The sequence below is a fragment of the Lithobates pipiens genome, unplaced genomic scaffold (assembly GCF_037356315.1).
Source record: "Lithobates pipiens isolate NorthernLeopardFrog02 unplaced genomic scaffold, aLitPip1_a1.2 Scaffold_27, whole genome shotgun sequence".
Taxonomy (NCBI): Eukaryota; Metazoa; Chordata; class Amphibia; order Anura; family Ranidae; genus Lithobates; species Lithobates pipiens.
The window spans coordinates 116,432,415-116,455,912 of record NW_027507788.1 but is presented as its reverse complement, the minus strand read 5'-3'; the positions used below and the strand labels follow the sequence as shown (position 1 = coordinate 116,455,912).

General features: G+C 42.9%; 1 protein-coding gene across 2 annotated transcripts in view; it reads right to left on the bottom strand.

The window, feature by feature from the left end:
- LOC143934084 (E3 ubiquitin-protein ligase CBL-like) overlaps positions 1-23,498 on the bottom strand; it is a 175,547-nt gene that overhangs the window by 132,285 nt on the left and 19,764 nt on the right. For both annotated transcript variants that reach the window (XM_077457392.1, XM_077457393.1), the window contains exon 2: positions 11,127-11,374. In XM_077457392.1, coding sequence (XP_077313518.1) covers positions 11,127-11,374 — 248 coding nt within the window. The remainder of the gene's footprint in view (positions 1-11,126; positions 11,375-23,498) is intronic.

The following is a 23,498-nucleotide window of genomic DNA, read 5'->3' as shown; positions in this document are numbered from 1 at the left end:
CTGTGAGATCGCTGAAAGCTGAAAATTGGTCTGGGCAGGAAGGGGGTGTAAGTGCACTGTATTGAGGTGGTTAAATCATAACCACACAAACTAACCAAATGACCCTGATCAAAAATTTGCATACCCCAGTTCTTAATACCATGTATTGTATTGTCCCCTTTAACATCAATGACAATTTGAAATATTTTGTGGTATTTGTGGATGAGACTATCTTAGATGGTAAAGCTGCACATTCCTCTTGGCAAAAAGCCTCCAGTTCCTGTAAATTCTTGGGCTGTCTTCCAATTTTTAACATACTGGATTAATCTTGCAATCAATTTTGACCAAATTCCCTGTGCCTTTGTAGCTCACATAGCCCCAAAACATCAGCGATCCACCTCCGTGTTTCACAGTAGGAATGGTGTACCTTTCATCATAGGCCTTGTTGACTCCTCTCCAAATGAAGCGTTTATAGTTGTGGTCAAAAAGCTCAAATTTTGGACTCCTCGCTCCAAATGACTTTGTGCCAGAAGGTTTGAGGCTTGTCTCTGTGTGTATTGTAAGCGGGATACTTTGTGGCATTTCCGTAGTAATGGCTTTCTTCTGGTGATTCGACCATGCAGCCCATCTTTCTTCAAGTGCCTCCTATTGTGCATCTTGAAACAGCCACACCACGTTTTCAGAGAGTCCTATATTTCACCTGAAGTTATTTGTGGGATTTCCTTTGCATCCTGAACATTTTTCCTGGCAGCTGTGGCTGAAATTTTAGTTGGCCTACCTGACCCTTGTTTGGTTTCAACAGAACCCCTTATTTTCCACTTCTTGGTTAGAGTTTGAACACCGCTGATTGGCATTCTCATTTCCTTGGATATCTTTTTATATCCATTTCCTGTTTTATACAGTTCAATTACCTTTTCCCCCAGATCCTTTGACAATTATTTTGCTTTCCCCATGACTCAGAATGTCGGTGCAGCCCTGGATGAAAGATGCAAGGGTCTGTCAAGAGTCCAGAAACTCATTGACCTTTTATACACACACACCAATTACAAGCAAACAGATCACAGGTGAGGATGGTTACCTTTAATAGCCATTCAAACCCCTTTGTGTCAACTTGTGTGCATGTTATTAGGCCAAAATCACCAGGGTATGTAAACTTTTGATCAGGGTCATTTGGGTAGTTTCTGTTGTCATTATGATTTAAAAAGAATAAACACAATTGATTGATAATAAAAGGCTTCAGCCAAACAATAACCATGAGTGAAAAAAGTTTGTGTTATCATTCACATTCTCTGAGAAATCATAAATTCTGCCAGGGTATGTCAACTTATGAGTACAACTGTGTGTGTGTATAATGTTTAAGATATAGAGATATAGACACACACAATTATATAATCTTTGGGTGTTCCAAGTAATTTTCTACATGTATGTCAGAATTGGCTGTAGCAGCTAGTGGTTAAATAAATAACCTCCTACTATCTCCTGCTGTAGTAGGGTAATGGTCTAAGAAATGTGTAGACTTGCTGACCAGCTGCCGATGCGCGTAACCAGCTGCCACAATGTCCACAGGCCACCCATGACCTCTCCGTAGAGAGCTAGGATTGGGATCTGTCAATTTAAACAAACAGATCCCCTTACAGGGGAATAGAGAGAGATCATTCCTAGTTATCAGGAACAGCGATCTCTCTCCTCCTCCAGTCAGTACACTCCGCCCATGGTTAGAAACACCTCCCAGGGAACACATTTAGCCCCTTGATATTCAATATAGACAATAATCAGCACATTTTTATAGCACTGATCGCTGTATAATTGTCACTGGTCCCAGAAAAAGTGTCATAAGTGTCCGATCTGTCCGCCGCAATGTCGCAGTTCCGCTAAAAATTGCTAGTAAAAAAATAATAATAATTAAAAATGCCATAAATATATCCCCCATCTTGTAGATGCTATAACGTTTGTGCAATCCAATCATTATACGCTTATTGAGATTTGTTTTTACCAAAAATATGTAGAAAAAACACATATTGGCCTAAGCTGAGGAAGACATTTGTTTTTTTATATTTTTTTGGGAGGATATTATAGCAAAAAGTAATATTGCTTTTTTTTCCCCCCCAAAATTGTTGCTCTTTTTTTATAGCGCAAAAAGTAAAAACTGCACAGGTGATCAAATACTACCAAAAGAAAACTCAATTTGTGGGAAAAAAAGGACATCAATTTTGTTTGGGTACAACGTTGCACAACCGCGCAATTGTCAGTTAAAATGACAGTGCCGTATTGCAAAAAATCCTTCCAGTCCTTAAGTGGTTAAAGTATAGGCTATACATCCTGTTTTCCTTATCTGGAGTGATATTTTGGGAAATCCTATTCAATAGACCAGCACTGGAATATGGCTTCCCCAAACATGATTTTACAACTGAAAAATATAAAAAACAGGTTGAGACCCCTCTCTACACTAGTGAGATTTCTCCTGTCATGCTGGCATGCACGGTAACAGAAATCACATTCCTCTCTATGCTGCATTGATGTGAACAGGCACCAATTTTTTTTGAAAAGGTGCAGTTGCTTCTTTTGGTGAAACATGTTGCATTTTTGGCCACATGGACCTTAATGGGAGTACATGAAAAGCAAATGTAACATTCACATACATACATTTTTAGTGCCTTTTTGGCAGATCTCTGTGTATAAAGATCAGTCTTCTACAAAAAAAAAAAAAAATGCATCAAAAACAGTGTTAAAATGCGCTACAAAAACGCATGGAAAACTGCACGATTATACAGCAGCACTAGTGTGAACGCAGGCTAAGGGTATAGGCTAGGAGGTGGCGATTGAGTAATACTATAATCAGCTTAATTATTTTAAAATAATGTAATACATTTATGAAAAATATTTTACTCACAATGAGTAGAAGTCTATAACTTAGAATGGTCCCTGTAAAGTCCCAAATTTTGCATGTATATTCAAAATAAGTATTACTAAAATTGAGGTAACTAAGGATGGAGCTGCTGGCAACAACGGTCTCCTCACATCTTGAGTGAACAGGATCCATATATCTGCCCGTCACCATGCAAGGAATTATAAGCCACCATTACAGGCAATATGGGGGGGTAACACCACTGCTAGTGCACACTATAAACTAGTGAAGACGATACACTAAATGGAAATATAAACTACAGTCACTTGGCACCTTTTGCTGAATGTGCTGGTTATATTGAACAGGTCCTTGAATTCTCTTTTTCTGAAGTCTCCTTGATAAATTGACTAAATGATTTGCTTTCCCTTAAATTCTAATTTACATCTCCAAAAGAGAATAAGGCCCCTTTCACACATACGGACCGTTGGTCTGTTTTTCACCCATCCGTTGATGGATGAAAAACGGACATCAATGCATTCCAATAGAAAAAATGGATGACAAAAGATGATCATCTGTTTCATCTGCTTCAGTCAAGATCCATTTTTTGGAACGGATAAAATAAATATTTCTCATCTGTCAAAAAAATGGATCGAAACAAACGGATGTAAACTGACAAATGGTCAGTTTTTCATCCGTTTTTGCATTGGTTGTTAGGGGCAACCAGTCTGTGTGTGTGTGTGTGTGTGTGTGTGTGTGTGTGTGTGTGTGTGTCAGAGAAAGGCAGGAGAGCAGTATATAAAGTGAACGGGCAGTCTGCATACAGGCTCCCTCACTTGCCAGCGCTGACTATCATTGTCGGCTTTTAAATTTAAGTGCCAGCTTTTTTTCCCTTTTTGGGGGGGGGGGTGCATGTGTGCAAGGAGAGGGTGAGAAGAGATGTACATATAGTGAGGGGCAGTCTGTACAGACAGGCCATAGATGCTGACTGTCATTAATCCGAATTGTCGGCTCTTTTTTTTTTCTATATACAGTGCAGAGCCAGAGCTGTCAAAAAAAGAAATAAATAAAATAAAAAGACATTCCTCAGCACAGAGAGGTCACGAAGAGAAACCATGTATCTCTCGGTTCTTTGATCAAAGGAATGAACTTCGGTCTGTAAAAGGTACTTCCACACTGGCGCGGCGGGTCCATTAGCGGTAAAGTGCTGCTAGTTTCAGACGCTTTGGAAGCGCTGCCCATTCATTCCCAAAGATGCTGTGTGCAGGACTTTTTTTCTGTCCCGCAAGCGCACCGCCCTAGTTGGAAAGCACTAGGGCTTTGACACTGGGGAGGCATGAGAGGCAGTTTTCAGGTACTATTTTTAGCACTAAAATGTCTGAAAACTGGCTCCGCGTGAAAGTACCCAAAATGAGGGCAGTTTAACCACTTAAAGACCAAACCTTTTTCTGGCACTTGTTGGTTACAAGTTAAAATCCGTATTTCCTGCTAGAAAATTACTTGGAACCCCAAAATATTATATTTATTTATTTCTCTTTATTTCTTATTTAGAGAATAAAATGGCTGTTGCAATATTTTGTATCCCACGGTATTTGCTGTATTTAACTTTCAAACATAATTTTTGGAAATAAAATACACTTCCATGAATAAAAAAAATAAATAAAAAAAAGGAAACCGTAAAGTTAGCTCAATTATTTTGTATAGTGTGAAAGATGATTTTATGTCACGAGAATCGTGATCTTTATTCTAAGCAAAAAAAAATTATGATTCTCATTTTATTCAGAATCGTGCAGCTCTAATGTAAACCAAAAATTGAACTCAAGTAGTTAAGTGGATGTAAAGAACCGATGTAAAAACTGATGAAAAACTGATCCGTTTTTGCTTTGAAAAAACATGACTGAACTGATAAAACAAACTGAAGGCGTGTGTGAAAGGGGTTGGTATTTCAGGTCAGACAATCTCACAATTTCTGTAAGGAGCAACATTTAGGGGTCATTCAAATGATGTGATCGTGGGCGTTTTTCCACACACACAGTAAATGAAAGTAACCTCAACATGTGTTTTCACTGTGGTGCGAAATTTTTTTACCATTTCTATGTGCTCTGTTCACCCCACAACATTGGTGTGATGTGCAGTATGGAAAAATGCAGACATACAGCATTTCCCCACTGTGTTCTCGATAGCATTGTGCTCCTATACAGAGACATGAATGAAGTGTCACTACGAGACAGTTCAAAGGTAAACCGCACAATGCTCTAAAAAAAGCACTGCACTCTTGCTGGACCTCACACAGACACTTGCCTGCAAAGTAAAATGCTGCATTTATCTGTACAAACTAACGTTATATATTGAGGGGTTACAAACTTGTAAAGATGATGGACACTGGAACTAGGGCTGCAACTAATGATTATATTCATAATTGATTAGTTGTCCGATCATTTTGATTAATTGGATAAAAACCTCAAAAAACAAGTGTGGTGTATAATTTAGTTAATATGTAAAGTTTAAATAAGACAATTTACATGTATTCTTAAATAGCTATATGAAGTGGTAAATCTAAATAACCAGTAATATGGTTAGGAAACAACACACACATATACTATATATATATATATATATATATATATATATATATATATATATATATACACACAATCTATCTATCTATCTATCTATCTATCTATTTATCAGAGCTGCACGATTCTGGCCAAAGATGAGAATCATGATTTTTTTGCTTACTACATCCTACAACAAAAAAAAGGAAAAAAAATAAAATAAAGGGATAACTTTACTGGTTCTTTTTATTTTATTTTATTTTTTTAATTCATTAATTAAAAAAAAAAAAAAATTTAATTTGAAAGACCGCTGTTTAACCACTTCCCGACCAGCGCACGACGATGTACATCAACAGAATGGCACGGGCAGGCATATTGGCGTACAGGTACGTCCAATATTCGATGCCGCCCTGCCATCGGCGGCACGCTCCCGCGCTGGTCGGGACCCCCGTGAGTCCGGACGTGGGACCTGCGGACTCGATCGCCGCGGGCATCCCCGCGATCGTCTCACGGAGCGGCCGAATGGAGGAAATGCTGTGTAAACAACATTTTTCCATTCTGCCTAGCAACTAGTGACGCTGATCTCTGCTCCATGTGATTGGAGCAGAGATCAGTGTACACTAAATGAAAGCCCAACCCCCCCACAGTTAGTAACACACCCCTAGGAACACTTAACCCCTACACTGCCACCCACTGGTTAACCCTTTCACTGCCAGTGTCATTTACACAGGAATCACTGCATTTATATAGCTGTGATTACTGTATAAATGACAATGGTCCCAAAAATGTGTCAAAAATGTCCGATGGGTCCCCGACAATGTCGCAGTCACAATAAAAATCGCAGATCGCCGCCATTACTAGTAAAAAAAAAAATAATAAAAAATTATTAATAAAAATGCTATAAAACTATCCCTATTTTGTAAACGCTATAACTTTTGCGCAAACCAATCAATAATCGCTTATTGCGTTTTTTTTTACCAAAAATATGTAGAAGAATACGTATCGGCCTAAATTGAGGGAAAAAATGTTTTTTTTATATATTTTTGGGGGATATTTATTATAACAAAAAGTAAAAAATAATGCGTTTTTTTCTAAATTGTCGCTCTATTTTTGTTTATAGCGCAAAAAATAAAAACCGCAGGGGTGATCAAATACCACCAAAAGAAAGCTCTATTTGTGGGAAAAAAAGGACGTCAATTTTGTTTGGGAGCCACGTCGCACGACCGCGCAATTGTCAGTTAAAGCAACGCAGTGCCGAATCGCAAAAAGTGGTCTGGTCTTTGACCAGCAAATTGGTCCGGTCTGAAAGTGGTTAAATACAGTGCGACATAAAATACTGCAACAACCACCATTTTATTCTCTAGGGTGTCTACTAAAAAATGTTTGGGGGTTCTAAGTAATTTTCTAGAAAAGAAAAATGATTTTAACTTGAAACCAACAAAATGTCAGAAAAAGGTTTAGTGTTTAAGTGGTTAAAATGTTTTCGCTTACACACAGTCTATTCCATTGACAAATTGTTACAATGTTTATACCCAAGTTCTACTGATAAAGAATGTTGTGATTCTTGGCAGACTGGCCAGTTTTTCTCTTCCTTTCTTTTGAGGGCCGTGGCTTCAGAAGAGCAGAGAGAATTCTTTGCATAGAAAGAATTGTGAAACACTTTAGTCAAGATCGCGATAATGATTCTTGATGATTAATTGTGCAGCTCTAAAATCTAAATCATATACACACACACACATACATATACATATACATACATACACATTATATATATATATATATATATATATATATATATATATATATATATATATATATAGTAGTGTGGAGAGGCGACCCTGTGTCACGGTGTATATGAGCAGTGTATGCTGGATTTTGGCAGGCATGCTAATTACAAGGCCTCATAGGCTGAAATGCGTCAACCGACTTAATCTGCGTTTGTCCACTGTGACTTTTCAATAAAATTAAGACATTTTAAGAACAACCGGTGTGTGGATAATTTTTTCCACATGCTAATTACACACCTGTGGGCTAGCTTCATAATCCTCCCAGGAAGAGAGTTCAGAGCTTCCACTTGGAGACAGCTCCACCCAAGGAGACAGGAAGTCTCGCTGAGGAGACAGGAGGACTCTGCCCTACAGACACAAGTCTGTGTACAAGTGTTGGGAAGACATCCATGTTCTTTAGAGAGACTGCAGGTGGCAGTTTGAACCCTGGGTAAGCTAGGAGAGCTTGACCCAAGCATACAGGTCTGAGGAACAAACCTATGGCCTAGGCGTGAGGCCTAAAGCAGCTGTATTGTCAGTTGGTAAGCCAGGAGGCTGAATAATCATGATGTGATAATGGTGGAAAACCCTGCAAGGGAAATTTGTTTGATTTGAACGTCTTGCTTTCTTTAACCACTTGGGATCCGCGCTATTGCAAAATGACGGCAATAGCGCGGACCCACATTTTCGGGACTACGTCTATTGACGTAGTCCTGGTTACGAGCGGCCTGCGCGCCCCCTGAGGGGCGCGCGCGGCGCGCTCTGTGATCGGCGAGTCCGTGAGACTCGCCTGATCACCGATCCGTGTAAGGGGTCGATCCCGACCCCTTATCACGTGATCAGCTGTCAGCCAATGACAGCTGATCATGTGATAAAACGGAGCCGGTAATCGGCTAGTATTCCTCCTCGCGCTGACAGCGCGAGGAGAAAAAAAAAAAGCCGATCGCCGGCGGCCGTGTTCGGGACATCAGTCCCGATCACGGCCAGCAATTTAAAAGGACACCTGCCCCCTGCCAGTGCCCACCTGCCACCCGCAGTGCCATCCTGAAATAAAGTAAGTGCCCCCCTGTCAGTGCCACCCAGCAGTGCCCATAGTGCCCACAGTGCCACCCAGCAGTGCCCACAGTGCCACCCAGCAGTGCCCACAGTGCCACCCACAGTGCCACCCAGCAGTGCCACCCAAAATCTGCCTCAGGTGCTGCACCCCAGTGCCGCCCATCAGTGCCCAGCAGTGCCGCCCATCAGTGCCCAGCAGTGCCGCCCATCAGTGCCCAGCAGTGCCGCCCATCAGAGCCACCTATCAGTGCCACCTATCAGTGCCCATCAGTCCCATCTATCTGTGGTACCTATCAGTGCCCATCCGTGCCACCCATCCGTGCCACTTATCCGTGCCACCCATCCGTGCCATCTTATCTGTGCCCATCTTTGCCCATCAGTGCCGCCTTATCTGTGCCCATCGGTGCCGCCTTATCTGTGCCTATTAGTGCCGCCTTAACTATGCCTATCAGTGCCCACCAGTGCAGCCTATCAGTGCCCACCAATGCAGCCCATCAGTGCCCACCAATGCAGCCCATCAGTGCCCACCAATGCAGCCTATCAGTGCCGCCTAATCAGCGCACTTCAATGAAGGAGAAAAATGACCCGTTTGCAAAATTTTATAACAAACTATTAAAACATGATTATTATTTTTTTTTTTTTTGCATCTTTTTTTGTTTGTTTAGCAAAAAATAAAACTCCGAGCTGTAACTAAATACCACCAAAAGAAAGCTCTATTTGTGGGAAAAAAATGATAAAAATTTCATTTGGGTACAGTGTTGTATGACCGCGTAATTGTCACTCAAAGTGCATCAGCGCTGAAAGCTGAAAATTGGTCTGGGACTGAGGGGGGTTTAAGTGCCCAGTAAGCAAGTGGTTAAATAAAAGTGGGCTGCCATGCACTTGAAAATACAGCCTGGACTGACGTGTTTCTCCAAATCACATACACCACTTGAGCTTAATCATTTCATATGACAACACTGAAGAAATTGCACTTTGCTAAAATGTAAAGTACAGGTAGTGAGTGTACATCTTGTATAACCGTGTAAATTTGCTGTCCCCTCAAAATGACTGAACACACCATTAATGTCTAAACCACTGGCAACAAAAGGGAGTACACCCCTATGTGAAAATGTCCAAATTAGGCCCAAAGTGTCAATATTTTGTAAACCAGGAAAAGAGAAAACCCAGGCAGGGCAAAAAATTGTCAAGGCACCTCATCCCAAAATGGTCAAATAGAAAAAGTAGGGAAGGACAGAACGGGACAGTAATACCGTAATAGTCCCGTTCTGTCCTTCCCTACTTTGTCAATATTTTGTGTGGTCACCATTATTTTAGCATTTAGCACTGCCTTAAACCTCTTGGGCATGGAGTTCCCCCAAGCTTCAGAGGTTGCCACATGACGACATCATGGAGCTGGTGGATATTAGAGACCTTGTGGTCCTCCACCTTCCATTTGAGGATGCCCCACAGATGCTCAATAGGGTTTAGGTCTGGAGACATGCTTGGCAGTCCATCACCTTTACCCTCAGCTTCTTTAGAAAGCCAGTGGTCATCTTGGAGGTGTGTTTTGGGTTGTTATGTTGGAATACTGCCCTGCAGCCCAGTCTCTGAAGGAAGTGGATCATGCTCCGCTTCAGTATGTCATAGTACATGTTGGAATTCATGGTTCCTTCAATGAACTGTAGCTCCCCATATGCCGGCAGCACTCATGCAGCCCCAGACCATGACACTCCCACCGTCATGCTTGACTGTACGCAAGACACACTTGTCTTTGTACTCTTCATCTGGTTTGCGCCACACATTTGACACCATCTGAACCAAATAAGTTTATCTTGGTCTTATCAGACCACAGGACTTGGTTCATGTAACCCATGTCTTTAGTCTGCTTGTCTTCAGCAAACGGTTTGCGGGCTCTCTTGTGCATCATCTTTAGAAGAGGCTTTCTTCTGGAACGACAACTATGCAGACCAATTTAATGCAGCGTGCGGCATATGGTGTGAGCACTGAAAGGCTGGTAGCACTCATACTTCTATTTCCCAAAGACAACTTCTGGATATGACGCGGAGCACGTGCACACAGCTTCTTTGGTTGACGATGGCGAAGCCTGTTCTGGGTGGAACCTGTCCTATTAAACTGTTGTATGGTCTTGGCCACCTTGCTGCAGCTCAGCTTCAGGGTCTTGGCAATCTTCTTATAGCCTAGGCCATCTTTATTCAGAGCAACAATTCTTTTTTTCAGATCCTCAACAAGTTCTTTGCCATGAGGTGCCATGTTGAACTTCCAGTGACCAGTATGAGAGCGTAAGAGTGATAACACCAAATTTAACACACCTGAGACCTTGATACACTAACGAGTCACATGGCACCGGGGATGGAAAATTGCCAATTGGGCCCAATTTGGAAATTTTCACTTAGGGGCATACTAACTTTTGTTGCCAGCGGTTTAGACATTAATGGCTTTTTGTTGAGTTATTTTGAGGGGATAGCAAATTGACACTGTTATACAAGCTGTACACTCGCTACTTTACATTGTAGCAAAGGGTAATTTCTTCAGTGTTGTCATATGAAAATATTTAATAAAATATTTACAAAAATGTGAGGGTTGTACTCTTTTTTTGTGACATACCGTATATGAATGGTGTACTGAGTTGTATGCTGCACTATATAAACAAATAATGCATTCTGTATGCAGGCCAACTAACCGGATGACCAACTAATTGATTATGAATTTTAATAATCGATTATTTGTTTCAGCCCTAACTGGAACGTATACATACAACTGCCTAGGTAAACACATAACTGCAATTGGAACCTGGACCATATGGGATGAGCGATTCCTTAGAGCAGTCACTGTAATACAAAATTTCTCAAATCAAAATCAAGTTGTCTACAAATACTGAAGTACATAGGAGGAAGCTTTGAAAGAATAAAACAGGCAGAAACTAACCTTGGCTGGGAATTCTCCTCATACATGCGCTCCTTGCCTTCTTTAAACAAACTTATTGTTTGCTTTGTCTTCTTCATTAGGTTTTCCATGAAGACTCTGAAATACTCATTTTCACCAAGCATCTCCATCTTTCCCTCATAGCGAGACATAATGGTGCGAAGGTGTTGGTAGGTATCAGGAAGCAGGTCCAAAATATACGGTGGGCTGTTTTTCAAAGCAAGCCGTTGATTCTGGCACAATCGAACGACCTGCATAACATTAAAAGAAGTTTAGGTTAAAAAACAAAACAAAAAAAAAGCTAAAAAAGGGAGTTTAAAAAAATAAAATAAAAAAAACAACAAACAAAATGCACCCACCCCAATGTATAGCTGACAGAACTAAACATATGATAAAAGAAGCAGCCATATTATCAACCACCTCTAGTCTACTGTTCTGACAATCTTGAAAACTGTAAAATCTTAAGGTTTCCTCCAATATAGTGAAATGGATTGACTACTGTAACTGCATACTACAATGTTTTTTTTTCACTTTATAAGCATTTAAACAGTGTTTCATTTATAATTTTGTATGTATTCTATGGTGTACATCATAGAATGCATACATAAGTGACGTTGGTTGAAAGTTGCTGTAGAGGTAGAGATTCTGGATATGGTGGAGCAAGTTTGGGATAAGATTTATGCCTCCTATTTTAACACAACTATCACTGCTAGAGACAAACTCATCCAAATGTATTTTGTATGTCTATTTTTCACCAGCACAATAGATAAAAATGGGGGAAAGAGGAAAAAAATGCTCCCCCCCCCCATGGGACTGCTGGGACCAGTCTAGGATAGTTACCTCTTTGTAATGTGACTAGTTCCCTCTATTGATACATGATTCGGACGAAGGTTTATTCACCAATACAACTCCTGAAACACTCGATCGATTCTCACATCCACAAAACCATGTGACATGCAATAATATCCAAAAAACGATTTTTTCTGTCATTGGTTTGTTTGTAATCTTTTTTTCTGTTTTTCTTGTTGATTTTCAACTAAATAAAAACTTTTACTGTCCAAAAAAACAACTCATTGCCATTTGCCATGTAGTTGCCCACCCCATTAATTTGTTCAGATCTTTTTGCAAGGTTTCCACATCCTGTGGAGAAGTTATTGCCCTGCTTAGCTTAGTATCATCTGCAAATACAGACACTGAACTGCTTCCCCCATCCTCCAGGTTGTTTATGAACAAATTAAATTGGATTGGTCCCAGCACAGATCCCTGTGGGACCCCACTACCCACCCCTGACCATTCCGAATATTCACCATTTATCACCACCCTCTGAACGCGCCCTTGTAGCCAGTTTTCAATCCATGTACTCACCCTATGGTCCATGCCAACGGACCTTATTTTGTACAGTAAACGTTTATGGGGAACTGTGTCAAATGCTTTTGAAAAATTCATATACACCAAGTCTACGGGCCTTCCTTTATCTAGATGGCAACTCATTTCCTCATAGAAAGTTAATAGATTATTCCAAACCAAACGATTCTTCATGAATCCATGCGGATTACTGCTGATACCGCTTTCATTACTAAAATCTTGTATATAGTCCATTATCATCCCCTTCAAGAGCTTGCATACTGATGACAGGCTTACTGGTCTAATTCATAGATAAGTATTTTGGGCCCTTTTTAACCACTTCAATACAGGGCATTGTCACCCCCTTCCTGCCCAGACCAATTTTCAGTTTTCAGCGCTGTTACACTTTGAATGACAGTTGCGCGGTCATACAAGACTGTACCCATTTCAAATTTTGATATTTTTTCCCCCACAAATAGAGCTTTCTTTTCTTGATATTTGATCACCTCTGTGGTTTTTATTTTTTGCGCTATAAACAAAAAAAAGCGACAATTTTGGGGGGAAAAAAAAAAAACACACAATATTTAATAAATATCCCATTAAAAAAGAAAACAATTGTATTTCCTCAGTTTAGGCCGATATATATTCTTCTACATATTTTTGTTAAAAAAAAAAAAAAAAAAAAAAAAACGCAATAAGTGTATATTGTTTGGTTTCCACAAAAGTTAGAGTCTACAAAATAGGGGATACATTTATGGCATTTTTGTTATTTTTTTTTTTAAATAGCAATGGCGGCGATCTGCGATTTTTATCGCAACAGCAATATTGCGGTGAACACTTCGGAAACTTTTGACACTATTTTGGGACCACATTTATACAGCGATCAGTGCTATAAAAACGTGACTGGCAGGGAAGGGGTTAACACGTGATCGAGGGGTTAATTATGTTTCCTAGGGAGTGATTCTGTCGGGGGCGGGGACTCACAAGGGGAGGCAATAGATCTGTGTTCCTCTGTACTGGGAACACACCATCGGTCTTCTCTCCTCTGACAGGACGTGGATCTGTGTGATCACACACACAGATCCACGGTCTTGCTGTGTTCACGGGCAATCGCAGGTATGGTGGGCATCGGGCAAACGCATCATGTACCCAGTGACGCCGCTCCTAGAGGCTCATTGAGAAAAGACGTCATATGACGGCGGCCCTGAGGGACAAAGGGTTCCTGCCGCCGTCATATGACTATGCATGAAAGGGAAGTGGTTAAATATTGGTGCTACATTGGCTTTTCTCCAATTCGCTGGTACCTACATACACACACTAAATATTAGCAGGAATCCATAAGACTAAAAAAAAAAAAAAAAAAAAAAGGAAAGTTTCACGTGGGTAAAGAACATTTACATGCATGTACAGTAAATAAGAAATTATCATTTCCTTCACATACATTTTTGAAACGTTTAGTTGATGTCATACTTTCCACTGTAAGACAGCTGAGGTTTCCTTTATTGCTGATCGCAGATCAAAACCACACTCCACACAGTAATAACTGCCGATATTTTTTTTTTCTGTGGCAATGGTCAATTTAGGGGAAAAAAGGGCTAAAACTGACATTTCTATTTTTTCATGAGAACAAATTGCTTACTCAAATCTAGTCTGGCCTTTTTTGGGCAGTGTCTGTATTAACATGGTCTCAAAGATCTAAGCATAATTTCAAAGCCATCTTCATTCATTTCCTGCAGACCTATAAACTGAACTTTGGTTCCATGAAAGATAGCCGATAGGGACCATATACCATAATATAAATATGCAGAGTGACAGAGGGGACACTGTATATGTAATATATGGACTCTGACATACATGAAATATTAAGACATTACATAATTCTTTACGCACTGGGGGTCTTTTATAGTGTACTTCCACTTCTGCAACCAAACTGATACACCTACTTTATATTTGTAACAAATCCCAATTCACATAGCATTACTAAAAAACAAAAAATACAGGGGGTCCCCTACTTACAAACGGAGGGAGATAACAGGAAGAGAGAGGAAATCTACCCCTAAGAAAAGAAATTCTCTCCTGTAAGAGTTAATATGGGGAAAAAGGTGTCTCCACTGATGCTTTACCACCAATCCTCGTTTTCCTAACAGCCCAAAATTTTCAAAATCCAATTATCATTGTGACAAAAAGTGAGGTGAAATCTTCTGTACAGGGGCACAGACAGCTAAACAAATGTTACAGGGGTGATAACCCTTCCTTACGTTATCCAAAAAGCTTAAAAATAGATTTTTTGGCTGGAGCTACACTTGTACCTGTTCCGACTTACAAACAGATTCAAGTTAAGAACAAACCTACAGTCCCCATCTTGTTTGTAACCCGGGGACCCCCTGTACAAATAAAAAAAAAATAGTGGAAGGAGAAATTTGTCAGATTTTTCCTTCACCCACAGGCTGAACAAACAAAATCCTATATATGTATGGTCAGCTTTAAATGATCATGTAGGTGTACATCAAAAGTTAAAAAGAAGTTCCAGGGGCATGGCTTGGCGCGCGGGAGACATGGCAGCATAGTGAAGGAGCTCCGCCAGACACCCTGCCTCAGCGAGCTGCATCGCCGCCAAACGCCTGACGATGAGCAAGCAGAACCGCTCAGCACAGCACAGCAGACCTCGCCGACATACAGCCACCTCCAGGGAGAGGAATATCTCGGGAATCTTTAAGAACCAGGCCGAGACACGGAGAAGCCAGACGGGAGCCAAGATGGCGCCGACCCAGCGGGACGAGGAGTTCAGTGAGGACTCGCAGTCTGCATCGGAGGAAGGAGGTAGGAGACACACCGGACCTGACCATCCCCTCACCTATGCAGATATGTCCGGCTTCGCGGCGGACATTAAGGCCTCCTTCTCTGCCGCCATAACCGACTTGAAAACGAACTTACTGGTTCTCACAGAAAAGATGGCCACAGCAGAGACAGCGGGCAGAGGCAGGGACCATGCCATTCAAAGACTAGACGGCGTGGCATCCACCCATGCCAGGCACTTCGAGATAAACAGGCATTTAGAGGATCTCGATAACAGGGGGAGGAGGAATAATATCAGGGTCCGGGGGGTCCCCGAATCGGTGGGTACGGACCAAATAGTTCCTGCACTCCAGAGGGTCTTTAACAGCCTCTTGGAGAGACCAGAGGACTCAGCCATAGATTTCGTCAGGGCGCATAGGGCCCTGAGAGCCAGAGGCCCTGATACCCTCCCCCCACGGGACATTATCTGCTGTTTGCATAACTTTGCCCTTAAAGAAGAGATTATGGCCAAAGCACGTAGAAATGACCACATAGTCTTTAATGGGGAACACATTAAATTTTTCCAGGACCTGTCTCAAATTACATTGAGGAATCGCAGGGCTCTGCGACCTCTCCTGGAGGCTCTGAGAGCTAAGGACATCCATTACACCTGGCGCTTCCCCTTTGCACTCCTAGTGACTCACAATGGAAAACAACATGTGCTCCGCTCCCCTGAGGATCTCCCAGACTTCTGCGACTCACTACAGCTTGACCGCGTTGCTCTTCCCGAGTGGTACCAGGAGTTTATCCCCACACGGGGAGATAGGAGCCCGTTGCATTCCCCCCCGATCACGCCGGATAAGCATTCCTCTAAACGGCAGAAACAGGGATGGAGAGACGGCTCGGGGGCTCGAAACACCACGCAGCAGGGCTCGCGCTTCCCGAAGTCTACAGGAGAACTAACCCCCAGATGCCTTATCAGATGCGCTGTTCTGCACTCTAAACACTGCACTTCCAACCTCATCCTAATTTACATTGGCATGCGAGACCTTTGGCCCCACTGATCCCTCCTGGAGACGCTGACTATGGTCTGCCCCCCCCCCCCCCCCCTCCTCCATGAGTTCGAATTTTGGTTCCTTCACCCCCTTCCCGGGTCTCCCCGGGCCTCCCCCGATTGAAGGACTCTTCCTACAGCCCTATTTTTTCCAGCTTCTAAGGGAACTTTGACCCCCCCCATCCACCAAGGGGACGATCTTGATACAGTTTGACCCTACTATTTTTTTTATTTCCACAACTAGTGACTCCCCAAGAGAAATGTACTCAGTTGTTCCCTGGAGACTCATCTGTTGGGGTCTCCTGCACTGACCCACACTTCCATCTCTATCGGGTCCACCCTTCCCTGGTTTGGAGGAAGAATACTGGGATTTGTTTGCCCTTTTTGACTGCCATGCGTTCTCTGATCTCCTTGCCTTGGAACTGATGGGCTCTGGACCCGGGGTGGGGGGGGGGGCGGGTCGTGGGCCTTGACTAGCATACTGTTTGGGAAAGTTTTTGTATTCATATGGGTGTGTGAAGGCGGGGGGGGGGGCGCTCGGGTCGGGGACATGTTTGATGCCCCTGATTTGACCGTCCCCGCTGGCTGCTTTCTGTTTATGTTAAATGTTGATGGCGGGAGGAGTTATCTGTTTGCAATGTTGCTTGCTCATCTAGTTTTGAAGGCTTTTTGCCACGGATTTAGTTTGGTGATGTATGACTCATAATTAGATCTTATATGCTGCTCAAACAGGCAGGGTTGAGGCAGACCCACTACTCAGATAGTACATTTTTTTTCTTCTTTTGTTTTTGCTTGATTACTTGCCTCTGCCTCCCTGCTTGAAGAGGACTGGGCTGCAGACCCTATCTCTGCCTGCAGACCTCCCACGTCCCCCTAAAGTGGGCTAGACGCTCTAACCGGCGTCGGTACACTACTTAGTTTTATCCGGACAGTGATAGCCCGGATAAGTGAGATTTTACACTCCTGCTCTATCTATTCTACCTGTCTACTTCTCTTCTAACACCTTTTCTGAACCTTACCCCTTTATCCCCTCTCCTCCCTCCCTTTCCTTCCCCACCTCCGCTCCCTGCTGACGTCCCGGGTGGGGTGGCCATCTGAAGTTCACCTCCATACCTCAATTGTCCCTTCCTCCTAACAGTACCGGTGGTTGTCACTCCCACGCGTCCTCCTAGGTACAAACAATGGCCTACTCAGGGCTTGGAAGATCACCCACGGTAGTGTCCCACAATGTTAAGGGACTGAACATTCCTGAGAAGCGTTCTGCCCTCCTGAGGGAACTGAGAAAAGGTAGGCCCAAAATAGTTTTCTTACAGGAAACACACTTTAAGACTAACCAGGTCCCCAAATTGACAGATTCCCTCTTCACGGAAGCCCACCATGCCACAAACGACATCTCCAAGTCCAAAGGAGTGTCCATCCTTCTTAGTAGAGAAGCCTCTTTTGAAGTCACGGGCAAGCTGGTGGACCCCGGGGGTAGATTCATTTTTATTAAGGGCGATTGTATGGGAGTGCCTACCACGCTGGCTAATGTCTATTTCCCCAACTCAGGCCATCTGACTTTTTGTCAAAAAGTGGTGAGGGAGTTGGAGGGATTTAGTGTGGGCCGACTCGTTCTTGGCGGCGATTTTAACATCCCTCTGAATCCCCTAGTTGACACTTCCACCGGGAAAACCTATATAACCTTTAGAATACTTAAGAAAATTAAAACACTTTTGCACTCCCTGGACCTGGTGGATACGTGGCGCTTCCTTCACCCAGACGACAGGGATTACTCATTTTATTCAATACCCCACAACCGATACTCAAGGATTGACTATTTGTTCGTGTCCAGGAGAGACCTCCACTTGGTAAGAGAGGCCTGTATAGGAATCCAGACCATTTCAGACCATGCCCCCATTTCCTCGTGCCTGGACTGGACGGACACGACTAGAGGCAGAGGTGCGTGGCGACTGAACTCCTCCCTCATATCAGACCCGGCGTTGCTACCTGAGCTTAATGATAAATTGACTGAGTTCTTTGGTCATAATGTAACGCCGGGAATGGATCCCATGATGATTTGGGAAGCCCACAAGTGCTATATGAGGGGGGAGTTCATTAGGCTGGGTGCCCGAAAGAAGAGGGAACGGGATAAAGATGTACTGAACTTGACACAGACGATCAAACGCCTAGAAACTTTACACAAACAATCCCTATCTGTGCAGTCGGCGACTGCCCTTCTTGATGCAAGGAAGGCCCTTAAACTGATTCTAGACTCTAAGACTAGACGTATTCTCTACTTCAAAAACAAACTGTACTATGAGCAGGGGGACAAAACGGGACGTTTCCTCGCTAGAGCGCTGAAAGGGCCATGGCTTTGTTACCACCATAGCGGGTATTCGTAGTGCTATAGATAGGACCTGTGAAGACATAGCCCGTCACTTTCAGAAGTTCTACTCCAACCTCTACAACCTCCCACCCCAACATAGGCCTCAGGATGTGCAGGGAGACAGACTACAGGCGATTAGAGACTACATTAGGCGCTCGGGTATCCCGTCGCTCCAAGCAGAAGTTAGCGAATCTTTAAACCTCCCCATCACCTCACTAGAACTTCAACTTGCAGTTAAGGACCTTAAGCCGGGCAAGAGCCCAGGCCCTGACGGGCTTACGGCCATATATTACAAGACCTTTTTGGATAAATTGGGACCACACCTTAGGACAGCCTTGAACTCTCTTTCGAAGCCGCGCCAGGTCCCCTCGGAGTTTCTGTCAGCTTACGTTACTGTCTTACCCAAACCGGGGAAGGACCCCCCTGCATTGCGCCAGCTACAGGCCTATTTCCCTCCTAAACATTGACGCTAAATTACTAGCCAAAATCATCTCTAACAGGTTAAAGCCCCTACTACATAACTTGATAGACCCGGACCAGGTGGGTTTCATGCCAGGGAGGGAGGCGAGAGATAATGTCACGAAAGTGTTGAATTCGGTCCATGCTTCTGGGGAGCTTGGGATCGAGGGCCTTCTCCTGTCCACGGATGCGGAGAAGGCCTTCGATCGGGTGGCATGGGATTTCATGTTCGAGACATGCAGGCAAGTGGGACTGGGCTCCGAGATGATGTCTTGGATAATGTCTCTATACCAAAACCCGTCGGCACAGCTAAAAATTAACGGTACTCTCCCGAACAAATTAGACATTCGCAACGGCACTAGACAAGGCTGTCCCCTCTCACCCTTATTGTTTATTCTCACTTTAGAGCCCTTTATCCGCTGCGTGATAGCCAACGAGAATGTTGGTGGCTACCAGGTAGGAGGAAAAGAGTACAAGGTTGCCGCTTTCGCGGACGATCTTATGTTTTTTATAACCAGGCCGCACATCTCCATTCCTGCTCTCATGAAAGAATTCAACAACTACGGGTTCCTGTCGAACATGAAAATCAACTACACCAAATCGGAAGCGATGAATATCTCCCTCCCTGAGCACATCTCACAATCCGCACAAGCTAACAGCCCTTTTAAGTGGGAGACCCATGCTATCAAGTACTTGGGAGTGATGTTGACGCCTAAACTGTCGTCGCTCTTTGCAAAAAAATTTCCTCCACTTCTTAAAATGATTGAACAAGACCTTACTAGATGGCACTCTGGCTATTTCTCCTGGTTTGGCAGGGCGGCCATATGTAAAATGACCGTCCTGCCAAAAATTTTATATTTACTACGCACTCTGCCCATAAAGATACCACACAGCTTTTTTAAATCCCTTCAAACTATTCAGATGCGCTTCATCTGGGCCCATAAACCTCCCCGTGTTAAATTCTCACTCTTAACGAGGGGCAAGTCGGAAGGGGGGATGGGCATCCCAGATTACGGTAGGTACTACCAAGCTTCTCACGTTGCACGAGTGGTCGACTGGCACTGCCATGCAGAGGTCAAGGACTGGATAATGATAGAACAAGCGCTTAGCCCGACTCCCCTGCGATTCTCCCCCTGGATTCCCTTTGCCAGGCTACCAAATAAAACAAAGGATCACCTGACAGTGGGCACCACATTAAGCATAATACACCAACTCACGAAACAGAAGTCAACAAACACGTTCACATCCCCCTTGGGCCCCTTGACACCTTTATGGGGAAATCCAGATTTCTCTCCGGGAATGGGCAACCACTCCCTGTTTTCTGGGGAGAGGGGGCAGCCCCTCTTAGCGGGTCAATGCTTCCATAACCGACAAATCAGGGACTTGTCCAACTTAAAGGAGGTGGGCAAACTACCCACCCTATCCTGGTGGACATATTTCCAGGTCCAGGACTGTCTCCACGGGCACCCACAGTAGAGACTTTTCTAGGGAACACACAGAGGTAGAGGCATTGTGTCTGAAAGGAGAACAGGTGCCAAGGACTAAGACGGTGGCCTACAAATGGTTGACCAACAGGAAAGCCCCAGACACAGGCAGTTTGAGACAGAGATGGTCAGATGACCTGGGAGTGACGACACAGATGCTCAATGGAGCCAAGCCTGTACCCTGGCCCATAAATGCTCTTTGAGTACCAAGATGCTGGAAACTGCATATAAAATCTTAACGCACTGGTATGCAACACCGGCGAAACTGCATAAATGGTACCCACAGACTTCAGAGGCGTGCTGGCGATGTGGTGGGGAAAGGGGAACTTTAATTCACATCTGGTGGCAATGTGATCGCATTAGCGTGTTCTGGGATAGAGTGAAAGAGCTGACATACAAAATGACGGAGACTAAACTTAAACTTGATGCGGCCTGCTGCCTACTGCACATTTCAAACTCTTCGTTCAGGAAATACAAAAATTCGCTCACCAGGCACCTTTTGAATGCGGCCAAATCTCTCATACCAATACTATGGAAATCGTCCCAAGTCCCCACCACAAAAGACTGGCTACTAAAAATAGCCTACATCTGCGAGATGGAGGATACTAGGGCTCAGGCTGAGGAAAAAGTGGACCGTTTTCATGCAATTTGGTCTCCATGGTTTGTCTTCAGACACTCTCGTGATTACCAAAATTTGGTGCACCAATAGCTCGCTTTCCCGCTAGATCTGCTGGTACTAGTAGGGAATAAACATTAACTCTGGAGACGCGGGTGGCTCCCTGATCTGAGACGTCCTTCTCACCCGCCCCTACATAAATTCCTTCCCCACCTTCCATTATGTCTTTTCCTCTCAATCCCCCCCTTACGTTTCTTTTTCATCTCTTTTCTAACCTGAATGTGTAAAAAATGTGAAATCTAAGAGCTGGGCTGTGGGGTAGGGCTGGGTTTGGCAACAAACTTGGCCTGATTTTTGAATTCTACATACGAGGTAGCACTGAGGACCCCAGCCCGCGGAAGAATCTGGTATATTTCTGCCTTTTTGATTGAATGCTTCAATGACATTCTGTACCATATGTGATGTACACATCGCTATTTTGCTTCATTTGTTTTGTACTTCATTCTCTTTAATAAACTTTTAAAAGTGAAAAAAAAAAAAGAAGTTCCAGTCTGTAAAAAAAAAAAAAAAAATTTAAAGTCAGCAGCTACAAATACAGTAGCTGCTGACTTTTATTATAAGGGCACAATGGGGGTTATTTACGAAAAGGCAAATCCACTTGCACTACAAGTACAAAGTGCACTGAAAGTGCATTTGGAAGTGCAGTTGCTGTAGATCTAAAGGGTAGATCTGAAATAAGCGGAAGCTCTGCTGATTTTATCATCCAATCATGTGCAAGCTAAAATGCTGTTTATTTTCCTTGTATGTAAAGTGGATTTGCCTTTTGTAAATAACCCCCAATGTCAGCACTCCTAGCAGATATATCAATCTGTAGTATGGGAAACAGGAAGCGAAGCGTTGCCTTCATTTGTGGGGGAAAAAAGGACATCAATTTTGTTTGGGAGCCACGTCGCCTGACCGCGCAATTGTCAGTTAAAGCGACGCAGTGCCGAATCGCAAAAAGTGGTCTGGTCTTTGGCCAGCAAAATGGTCAGGGGCTGAAGTGGTTAATAATGCCATAGGAGACTTGTCGAAAGTAATCCAAAAGTACTTAGAAAGGTTGATTGCCTTTAACATTTAACATTTCATTCTTTCAAGAATTATTTTTTTTTTTTTTTAGTTACTACAGCCAAAAATGAGCATTAATAAATCCCATTAACACACTGCAAAACTAGTCCTGTGGGCATTTTGTGAATGACCCAGCGAAGAGGTTGTGTCGCTATCTAAGGCCTCATGTACACTGCTGCTGGTAAACAGACATTTAGGAGAAGTTGGGCATTTTTTTCAACTGCACCTGAACTCTCCTGTTATTTTATTACATGTACACAGGTTCATTTAGTCGTTTCTAGGCAGTTGTGTTTAGAGGCTTTTCAAATGCCAAAGGCAGCAACTGATGTTTAGTTTACAGGAGTTTTTTTTTTTTTTTTTTTTTTTAAATGGGCAAAAATGAAAAACACTTCTAGATGTAAACGCGGCTAAACAGACGTTTTTAGACGCCAGTTTCTTGCTGTCCAGTTAAATGAATTGTTCAGGAGAGGTTGAACAACGACCCGTGTACATGAAGCCTAAAGGATGCACAGCAGCAATGTAGGCAGCCCCCCCAAAGTACAATGTTACACTCAAAACAGACAGAAGGAAGCCACCTGCATATTATAACCACAACGCTGAGGTGAAGACCTGTTTAGAAATCTTAACCCAGTTTAAGTTGCTGTACCCAAAATCAGGCAGACATTTTAGAATAGACTTCTTGAGTGGCAGGTAGTAGACCCAGAGCACTCCTAATCATTTACTAGAGCAAGTCTGTTCAAGCGCTAGCCAGCTGCAAAGAACTCTATAGGCTACCCATAGATCCAACCATGTTCAGGCAGCCCATACAAAATCAATCTGGGAAGCAAAAAACTTCTGGCCTGACCTCAAGATATATATATATATATATATATATATATAGATATATATATATATATATATATATATATATATATATATATATATATATATATATATATATATTTTTTTTTTTCCATATATAGCATCATATTTTATTCATGTTACATACTCGCATGCTAAGTCATGTGCAAGAGTAACACATACACGTTTTAGAACCTCTCAGGATCATAGTTCTCCCCTGACAATGCCTCAATCTGCTTTGCTTTCTAGCACAAGACTATCTTTGTCCAAATACTATGCAAGGTGGGCATCCCCTTTAGGACCCAAAGAGGACACATCCATGTAAATCCTG